Genomic DNA, 11,098 nt, shown 5'->3' on the forward strand with positions numbered 1-11,098 from the left:
GGTGTTGTCAGGCAACACCAAAAGTACAATTTAGACATTGCACAGTCCGCATGTACTCATTGTAAACATGAAAAGCTGTAACACGGAGAAGAGGTTACAAAGGCGTATAAGCACATGCCCTTTCTCTTAGATAAGACATTGAGGCGAGCGCTTACCAGAGGTTCCACGTGAACCGTTGCACAGCCTCACCTGAGATTTTCTTTGCCGCCGCCTGGCAGCGAGGGTCTGCTTTAGCTTGTCCACCTGCTCCTCGTCATCCTGCAAATCGGCACATTAGCAGCACTACTTTTATTAGCCGCATTGTGAGCTACCCTTCACTCACAGTGACTTGCAATCATTCGAGCACAGCAATAATACCTATCTCTACAACAAAACCAATACAAACCTTGCCCGCCAGATTTTCCACAGCTTCTTCTTCCACATATTCCTGTACCTGCAACAATAAACAGTTCCAGTATATTTTTAAATTCTAACACTTCACATCAGAAAAAGGCAGTGGTTTAATGATTGCAAATGCATTACATTTTCCAGAACAAATAATTGCTGCCATTTATTTGTTTCTTTCTGCTTTCAAATTAAATAACTGAGCAATGAACCACAATGGTGGAACGCATGGTATAGCTGTTATGAGAGAAAATGTTGAATGCACTTTGGACGGTCCCACGAATCAATAAAAAAAAACTCCGACAAAACCTATTTCACGTGAACGAGCACTCGCGTAAATTATCCAACCGCACCGTGATAGCAATGTAACATTTTGACAGTAATAAAGTCCTGCAACTAAGACGCACTACAACCCTGAGAGATACCTACACAAGTGGGAATGCTTGAGCGACAACGCCTGACTACTTACTTCGTGTGGTGCCCACTCACCTGGGTGTCAGCCGTGTTCACAGCACTCCTCGTCGCGTGGCCACTGCCCTGCAGGTTTTTCTGACGCAGCCGCAGCCGCAACCTCTCCCGAATTTCTCTGGCAGAAGACAGTGAACAGCATTTACATTGGTGCAAGTACGAGCACGCTTTTACCATAAGTTCTGCAGTAACTTTGTTGTTTTCGAAACAATATTTTTCAGCTCATTTAACATTGCATTGTTATTTCAGAGAGCACACGTGGAATTTGATTCACTGTTAGAAGGGCAGTTGTTTAAAAAAATTAGTTACACTGGATTTAAAGCCAAATTTATATTCAGTGATTCATGTACACGAAAACCATAAACTCAGCTTTAACCATCATGTATTCTATGAGATAAGGATGTTTGATCGAACACTATATGTACGTTGATCTTCTTTTGCATCGTATGTAGCCAACCATGGTCATCGGATGTGCGGAAAACTTGAACATTAAAGAGATGTGAACTTAGCCATTTTGGTCATTTTATATACTGCACATGTTGGACATGTTATATATACACAATGCCAAGTTGGCCATTTCATACACTGCATGTGTGCATTTAAAGTGAATAACTTTATTAAACAGCACCTGACTTTTTTGACCAACTTATCAATTCATTGAGGTTCAAGCTGGATTTTCTGAATATTTACAGAGGATGACAAAATACCAATAAAATGTCAAGACTCCAAAAAGAATCAGAACTTAGTTTGGGCTCGAGAAAGCTGTCATTATGTAACATAAACCAATTTATTTATCCTCATCATAAAAAAACATGTGGCAATTTCCAAAAATATTCATATGGAACGACCCATCGTGTCATCGTCTGAATCAAAACAATCCGATGAGCTATAAAGCTCTTTTGCACACATGCCCAGTCGTGGCTCGGTATCAGCACAGCGTGCGCTCAATGACTAAGAAGAACGGGGTCATTGCAGCATAAGGGGTCGTCCATAAATGACGTCACGCACCTAGGGGGGGGGGTCACACATTTGTGACGTCACATCAAAATGCGCAACTTTAAATAACTATAGACAACACGTTCTACTTAATTAAATAGACTTTTTAATATTTTCTCCTATAACATCAGAGTGCAGCGCCACATTAAATACGCACTACAATGACAATAGTTTAAAGCGATTTGAAGCATTTTTATTTTCAAAATGGAAATATGGTTTTGGGGGGGGGGGGGCAGAGCTTTGTGACGCCGTGTGACGAGGGGGGGGGGTCAAAATCGTCAAAAATCGCGTGACGTCATTTATGGACGGCCCCGAACAAGTGAACATTCAAAACGTGGCTTGGAACTTAAAACAAAACTACAACGGCGACCACCGCAGCCGCAGCAGCAGCGTGGAGGCCGCTCCACAACCTACTCCGAGCTCATCGCTGCGCGCTCCGCCGCCGCTCCGTCAGCCCCGGGGCCGTCACTCTTCACCGCGGACGGGCAGCCTCGCGAGGGAACCACCGAGAGACAGCAACGGCGAGAGAAGCGGAGTCAGCGGAGCGAGAGAGAGGAGAGAGAGAGGGGGGAGAAAGCAGCGGGGAGAAGGCGAATTTGAGGGCCGCTCATGCAGCAGCCGCACGCCGTCTCCATGGAGACACTTCCGGTGGGGGGGGGGGGGAATCTTGCTCCCAGAATTCCGCGAGCGCTTCCGGTTGGGTCGTAATCGGAAACGTAAACGACGAGAGGCGAGAGAGCGCTCCGCGACCCGGGGGGGGGGGGGGGGGGGGGGGGCGTGACTGGCAGGTCTGAATATTGAAACGAATGAGACACTCAATGTTGAAACCAGACCTTGCCTCTAAAGCCAGCTGGCAGGCCACCCAGCAGGTCACCCAGCAGGTCACCCACCGTTGGTTCAAGCCTGCCTGGCTCTGCTGATGAGACATTGAATGGTTGAAACCAGACCTTGCCTCTAAAGCCAGCTGGCAGGTCACCCAGCAGGTCACCCAGCGTTGGTTCAAGCCTGCCTGGCTCTGCTGATGAGACATTGAATTGTTGAAACCAGTCCTTGCCTCTAAAGCCAGCTGGCAGGTCACCCAGCGTTAGTTTAAGCCTGACAGGCTCTGCTGATGTGACATTGAATGTTGAAACCAGTCCTTGCCTCTAAAGCCAGCTGGCAGGTCACCCAGCGTTGGTTGCCTGCCAGGCTCTGCTGATGAAACAATGTTAAAGGCCGTGGGGCCGATACGAAGTGTCTGCTTATTGGATCTGCTTTGTTGTATTTCCACTGTTGGTAGAAGCGCTGCTGTTGCTGCATCCCCACGTACTCGTGGCTGCGCTGTGGGAGAGCTCAAACTCATTCACCCATTGCAATTCAATGCAATCCACACCGCACGCTCAACATATAGGCTGGGTGCAATTCTGTTTTGCAATCATCTGTTTTGTTGGATTATGTAAATTGGATAATTATAACAATTAACAAAACTGCAAACGATAAACACGTATTTGGTTATCGATTTTTCGTTGTATCAATCATTACATGTTTGGCGAATGGAAATCATCATCAGACTATCATTTTGCTGCTAAATGAAGGTTTCAAACCGTCAAACTAAAGTTGTACCGTAGTGACAAATGGAATTAAACTGATGACAAGTGGATGCAGTGCTGCGAAAACCAACCTTAAAGGTTCCGGGCCAAAAGTTGAAATTCCCTTTGGGGGCCAAGTGGTTGATTTAACATGTAAACTTAAAATTCAAGTCAACGTGTTTAAAGCAGTGATTGTTCAACTACACATTCCTTCATTTCACAATCTATTCGCGGCTTACTAAGCGTCGAGTAAATTCCACATGTTTATGGCATGGTCCAGTCCTTAATCATCTTATACTAAGACACTGAAGGGGATGTCTGGTTATATTACCCCCCTCTTGTTCTACATCCTACCCACACTTGGCCACCACTCCTGTGCAAATTATCAACTGTAATGAGCTCGGGTTGAATTGGAAACAGGGTATGGCTTTATTATCACTCTGGCAATCACCCCTAATATTTCAACATAAAGTCATACAGACCAATCGTTGATTGTGCATTTACAAGTAAAAGGGATATCCACAAAAGTTAAATTAAACAGACCACAGTTTGACCTATACATTGTGCCGACAGTGTTCTCCAGTTTAGAGAAGGAATTAGCTGCTATATTCCATTAATCTTTAAAAAAGAAATGGATTGTGGGGGAAGCACATCACGTAAAGCTAAATTAATCCGCAATATATTCGCAGATTATTAGGTTGCGCTTTTTTCCAAAACCCAAATGGCTCAAATCTGCCATATGGGTCTATGTTCGTATATGTTTGCATTAAAAACCAACAACTTTATATCATGGGTGTTTCCAGATTGAATCGTGTCATGTAGCCTAAATGCCTAACCACTGCATGCCAAAGCAGCATCGATATGGCCGGATAGAGGGGGCTAAATGAGCACTGCACAGGCTAGAGAGGAGATGTGGTGTAGGTAGACCTGGAGATGTGTGGACTTTCTGACGACTTGTACCACCAACAGTGCCAAGATGACATCTGATGAGGCTCGTGAAAGACGCTACTCGGCAGTTTCTCAAAAATACCATTTTAAATATAAAATATAGGTTTAAACAATCATTCAAAACGGTGATGATTATACAATGCAATATATTGTACTACTAGACAATATTTTATTTTGCATGACTGAAATACTGTAACTCTATTGTATATATACTAATTCAAGAACTCCTACCATGATGTTGCTGTTTTGAAATAGGAGGGTTTCTGATTATGGATACGCAACTACATATATAGTACCAATTGTACAATGATCCAAAGGCCCTCCACTATGGGTAAAAACATGAGATACATCACTGAAAAAAATACAGAATTATGATATCAACAGCCTCGAAATGCAGTGGCGTCACTAGGGGGGTGCGGGGGGCGCGGACCGCACCGGGTGACACCATCAGAAGGGGTGACACCAAAATGACTGTGTATGCAATTTATGTGCAGTGTTTCAGCAGAATTTTTTTTAAATAAAAATATCCCTGTAGTTAGTTGTAACAACAATTTTTTTTCGTAAGCCCAGCTTACATGTACTGTATTAATATACCTGCAAGGCTAAAACTCGATGCTAATTTACTTTTTGAACCTTCTAATGCGCTCCGATGAGAGCTGTCATTGTTACTACAGTGACGCTTCGAGTCAAGTGGTTTCGTCTGCACGCGCCACAAGCACGCGCTGTTGTTTCGTTGTTTCTCGTGTTTTTATTGTCGTTGATTTTGTCACATTTTCTAGTGTTTTAGCTACAATATTGTGGTAATCAGTATTTGTGAACCTACATGTAAATTTTTTTTTGAGAATGAAGTAGTAATTAAAGGAAATAATTTTAATTTCCTAGTTGTTTATGTCACTTATTGCCATTAAATTAAGTGATATACGGTAAGTACGATTTCTGAGTAACATCAGCATAAAAAAACATGACTACGGATTCTGTATGGTCTGCTACGGGCGGAGGCCCATGGGGTGACACCATGAGTTACGCACTGGGTGACACCAACCCTAATGACGCCACTGTCTCAATGTTATATCCATCCTGTTCTTTGGCCTGGGTTCAGTACATTTTCAATTCCATGTAGATCTTTGTTGTACATTGGCGCTGAATCTTACAAGTTTCCAATTTATTTTAAATTCATTTCACTGAAACTGTTTAAGCAGATGACTTCATCAAGTATTAATATTTCACATGCAAGATCCCTGTGTGGAATAGCATATACTCGAGTGAAGCATTAGAGAGCATGTCGAAAGATTTAGAAAGCAAGCAACACAAACCAAGTGCTTAATGCCTGGATATCATTTCCAGCTGTCATTTTCTTTAACTTTGACTCCCCAAGATATTAAACCCTGCTATGGGTCATCTTACTCTCCTTGTCAACAAAGTTCTCAATAACGCTGCTCCGAATCAATGAAACCAGTTTCTTTCTGCCAAAGGTTCCCGTGTTGAGTTCCTAAAAAAGAGACTTAAGATGCTCCAGTATTAATGGAAGAATGGAAGATAGATGACATCCTATCAACTCCACCCAGGTCAATTGCCCATTTTCCATAGAGTTGTGCGTTGTTATTGCTACCACAGGTTGGCAAGAGAGGGTCACTGACCTACTTTGTGGCGTGTGAAAGTAAACACTCAATATCCAGTTGGCCCCTATTATGAAATGTGACATGGGATGTGTGTATAAAGTTGGACGTTTAATTTGATTAATCGCCCTATCATTGATTCGTGCCAGAAATAATACTGCCAGGAATTAAAAAGCAAAGTTTGTATAAACGTGTTTTAACGCAATCATCAAACATGCTACGAATGCAATTTTAATAACTAGATTACAACATAAGAATGCAAGTATCAAACTCATATTCATAGACAGCTTTAAGTATCCCCACATCTACGAAACATTTATTAACGCACCCTAAAGGTTAGTTTGTGTTTAAAATATTTATCAAATCTGGCTCATAATTCCAATGCTACTGAGGGAAGTATGAAGGGTGTCCCGAGACATCTGCATAGAATCAAAATGAGCTCAAGATGATATTGTGTGATAGTCCTGTTCAATTTATTTACGAGATTATAGTTTATTCTCCAAGGTATTTGCCGATTCTCAGAATGAATGGCCACTTTTGGTGCTGAACGTAGAGAAAATACAGTTTTAACCTGAATCAGAATCTCTATTTGGACTGGAGGAATCCGATGAGCTATGAAGCTCTTTTTCACAGATCTCCAGCTTTGAGAACCCTCATATCTGCATGTGTTGGATAGTCATGACCTTGGGGAGTAATTTTGACAGTGAAACGACTCCGTGACAGCTCTTAAAATCTGACACTCAAGCCTATTCAATTCATAAATGACCATCACAATGATATACAGTACGCTGCAAACTTTTTGCCGGAAAGACATTATTTCTGCTGCATCTTCTTAATTAGTATACCTATCCCCCACAATTACTTTCTCACATTTGTGTTAATGTTTTACTTGTCCATGTAATTATCATATTTGTCCACTTAGTGTCGAACATTGATATCGTTGTTGTGGACTCATGTGGGGATATACATTTGGGCAGTGTAGACATCCAGGCTTTTAACAAATAAATGCTGTAAAAAAATAAATTCGTTGTATTTAAAATTCATAACTGAATTCCATGGTTCAATTGATGTATCACTTGTGTTGGCATTTTAAATGTGAATTCAACCTCGAAGAGAATTGACATTGAAAGTGGAGCCCAGCCATGCTGAAGGAGGGAGAGCAATGTTTTCCATATTTCCTTGGTGGCAAGACACAGTGTCCCGTGGCTCTCCTACCTCACCTTATCTCCGTCTGGTGTCGAGTGGTAATAGTGATTCCTAAAAGAATGTCTCCTGCTATCAGCGCCCCTGCCACCATGCGGCGTTGCGTTCTCTTTAAGGCAAGTAACAATAGACCACATATTGTCTATTCTGAGGACTCTCGCATGATGAATTTTAGTGTGATCCGGAGACACTCATTGGAAACTTTCATGCTGCATTATTATGCCATTTAACCAAAACAAATACAGTTTCTAACATTATAAATTGAATTGCGTATGTTGTACATTAAATACTTATAAATTCCAAAAATTACTGAATACATTTGTATCACTTTGTTCGTGATTTGCTATTTTATGCTCCAAACAGATTAGTGTATGTTTGTTTAACTTCTATAGCGCCGTATGTAGCCAACCATGCTAATCAGCGGTGCGTGTTGGTAAGAGATAACAACCGTACATGGCAATACATACTCGAGGTTCTTGCAGGTGAAGAGATCTCCTCTTTGTAGTCAAACATTACAGATTGAAAAGTACATTTCACTTGAAGCTGCACACGGGCACTGAGCAGCAACTGTTGGATAGCCAATGCTGCAGCCAGCAATATTACTCAATGCTGCAATAGGACAACTCATGAGGACAACACTGCAAACGAGCTGCTGTGAAGCTAATGTAACAGGGGTAACAGGATGATATACAGCAGAAAAATCCTCAATGTTATATAATGGGAACGGAAATGTGTCAGTGCCAAGTTTGTGATGGTGGTGGCTGAAAAGTTGTGTGTGGCTGAGAGTGATGGCTTTTCCATTTTCCCATAAAGAAGTGCTGTGACGTCACTGCAATGCCATCCCATAATTCAACACAGGGTTGTACGAGCACCTTTAGTAGGAATCTGCCAATTTTACGCACGGACACCCAAGGCTCACTTCAAAGAGGGCCATGGAAAGGTGCACTCATTTTAACGAGTTCTGAAGCCTACCGGTCTTACGTGCCATAATACGACGCATGTGTTTGCCAATGTGCCTAGAATTTAATGTCTTTTCAGTTTCCACAGCCATGTTATGATCCATCCAAGAATGCTGAAACATCTCTTTTGAGTATAAAACGTAATCCCTGCTGCTACAAGGCCCAATGGCATGAGATGTAGGACTACCTAATTTGGTGGTGCTGAATGTCTGTCACCTGCATATTAACGTATTTGCAAGCCTTGTGGAACTGTTGGTGTGTACTACACTCCATTGTTACAACACATTCCAGGTAGTGCATTCGAGTGAACCATTAGTTTAAATATATTACAGATATTAAAGTTGACAGTTATCACTTGAATACTAATCCTGTCTTAACTCAAAGGACACCTGTTAGAATAGTCATGCTAACCCCATAAAATAGAAAGGTGGAATACACATCAGACCACCAAAGTTTAACATTTTCCCTTTGTATCCTTTCAGATATCCTTGCAGTAAAGCATCATATTCGTCGGCGCGAGGAGTGTATTGTGTCACAAATTAATATAATAACAGTGGGAAGCCACCTTTGCCCTCCGGTTGGACACAAGCCTTCATCTGCATTTGTAATTCAGTATTTTCTATTATTATTATTATCATAATAATTCCAATAGTGGCAAAGCCCACATTGCCCTATTAAATAAAACCCTGGCCAGACACGTTGAGTTTGACTGCCAATTCCAAAGTAGAAAATGCATTTTATGTTGTAATTAATTTTCAATTGTGCACTGAGCACATGGATTTAGTGTGTGATGCTGGCACATGTATCTTTACGTGGAATGTAGGTTGCATTGGCGAGAGCCTAGATATCCAAAAGCATATTCTAAAATCATCAGCATTTGATGGAGCCCAACAGCTCTTGGGCAAATTGCTTCAGTGGGGACACCTACTGAGGGCTGGCTGCTAATAGGGAGAATTGTACGGGTCACAATTCCAGAAACACTGAAAGGCTTGGTGTGAAATTCCTCAATTCACATTTTTTTATCGCAACATTTAAAATAGATCATTTTAGTTTCTTTAAAAAAAACTATTTTTTGTTGTTTAGATATTTAGATTTGTTTTAAAATCGATTGTTTTCCAGTACATTAAATATGTTGTTTGACACATTCCTCTATTGGAGCAGTTTTCTGAATCCACTGAAATGGAAAGGTGGGAATAAAGCTCTGAGGTATAGAACTCCGGATCCACAGCTCTGTGTTGTGACACTGTGCAACGAAATACTAAATCGAGATTAAAGGACCCACTGCCAGATGAGGGTATCAGCGCACAATATCAGCCATGAGGGTTGTTTGATCACACTTCACCACACTCATCAGTGAAGATTGGTGAAGGGAGGCCCGGGAGCAGTTCAGATATCGCCCCACAACTGATGTTCGTCACGAATCCATCCCTGTCAACCCATACGGTTTACCCGTATTCTTGTACAGGGAAATTGAGTAAAAAAATTAAACAAAAATTTGCGTGGTCTCTCTTATGATGGAACTTTGTAGGATGAACGTTGAGATTTATAAGGGCACGGGGTGACCAATAAAGTCTGAATTGATCTGTAATAAGGTAGGGCACTGATAAGGGGTGGACAGGTATGTGAATCTAACTCAGGTTCATAGTGTAGTGTGTGGAAACCATTGCATCACCACTCTATCCCTGACAATGTAAATTTAAAGGTGCTTAATAAAGCAGCAACCATACTATGGTACATACTTACAGTCCATAAGCATTTGACATTCTCATTGATCATGTTTTAATGAGGATATTTCAGCCTTAATAAATTGTCTTACGTCAGTACCCAAACTCTTTTATAAACACTTATGAATGCTACAACTTGCTGGTAAAATAACTTAGTGTTTTTGTATTAAAATCACAGATCAACCTTACTATAGAGACACAATAATGGCATTCCATTAAAGTGTACTGCTCTTAATTATAGTTTACTGTGCATGTATGTTCAACTTATTTCGAACTATACTTGCAGGTAAGCCTTCTTTTGATATTTTATATTTAACTTTTCAAGATGGAAAGTTTTGATATGAATTTCATCCGGCTACGCATGACTATCTCTCCACGAAACCTAGTGTGGACCATCATGCACACTGGACTGAGGAATTAAAGTACTTAAAACCCTTTGTTAGAGGCCTATATAGCACCATGAAAGGTTTAAATATGCTATTATTGCTCAAACCATTGCACGTTGACAGAGGGGCCTCACTATTTCACCTGTAATCTGACCTTTTTTTCAATTCTTTTTTGGTTACTTATAGAGTAGCGATGGTACCCACGCTTTGTCAACCATCTGGCAATCCACAAATGTACATATATTCACGTAAAATCCAGCAGTGGGTGAATACACTTTTTCAAGATTTTCACAAACTTGACAAAAAATTCACACCATGTGAAGGTGGGTGGGTAACACAAGGGTTAGAGCGCTTGATCCGTTACCGCTGATATCCTGGATTTGAGTCTTGCCAGCCGCCCGTGTTTAAGTTGGGCTCTCAAGATTAGCAAGCTGAAGGTCCCAACCGTGTTACATTTTGGTTATTTATTTAATTTGACAAAATTCCAGGTGTGAGAATGACATCGAATAAGTTTGACTGCCATGTGAACACCATTTTTTGTGGCACGGTGCATGGGAAAGTTGAGTAACCCTAAAGTGGGGATAAGATGTCACTTGAAAGGAATTAAAAGGTAGTTCCGCGAATAATTACCTTCCATCAGTCTCTCTCTAACACAGGCTGTTCACTACGCATGACATGGCATCAATAGCACAATTAGAATAATAATAATTTACAAAACGAATCAAACTCCTGTACCTGTGGGTTTGGAGGCAAGTATGGTCAACTCCAATCTACACATGCCTCGAATCTTGACTGGCGAAGACCATTTGGTTTTACAATCTGGTGAGTGATGAGGTTCCACAGGCC

The 11,098-nt window shown here is 41.3% G+C and overlaps 1 protein-coding gene across 2 annotated transcripts in view; it reads right to left on the reverse strand.

Moving 5' to 3' along the window:
- The window catches only part of CC2D2A (coiled-coil and C2 domain containing 2A), a 43,407-nt gene extending 40,946 nt beyond the window's left edge, over positions 1-2,461 (reverse strand). For both annotated transcript variants that reach the window (XM_061552808.1, XM_061552807.1), the window contains exons 1-4: positions 2,263-2,461; positions 874-970; positions 386-433; positions 190-258 (exon numbers count right to left, since the gene is read on the reverse strand). In XM_061552808.1, the coding sequence (XP_061408792.1) occupies positions 190-258; positions 386-433; positions 874-970; positions 2,263-2,273 (225 nt within the window). In that variant the 5' untranslated portion in view covers positions 2,274-2,461. The remainder of the gene's footprint in view (positions 1-189; positions 259-385; positions 434-873; positions 971-2,262) is intronic.
- Positions 2,462-11,098: the final 8,637 nt, after the last annotated feature.

The sequence above is a fragment of the Lethenteron reissneri genome, chromosome 17 (genome assembly GCF_015708825.2).
Source record: "Lethenteron reissneri isolate LAM-NWPU_2019-01 chromosome 17, ASM1570882v1, whole genome shotgun sequence".
In the NCBI taxonomy this organism is placed as follows: domain Eukaryota; kingdom Metazoa; phylum Chordata; class Hyperoartia; order Petromyzontiformes; family Petromyzontidae; genus Lethenteron; species Lethenteron reissneri.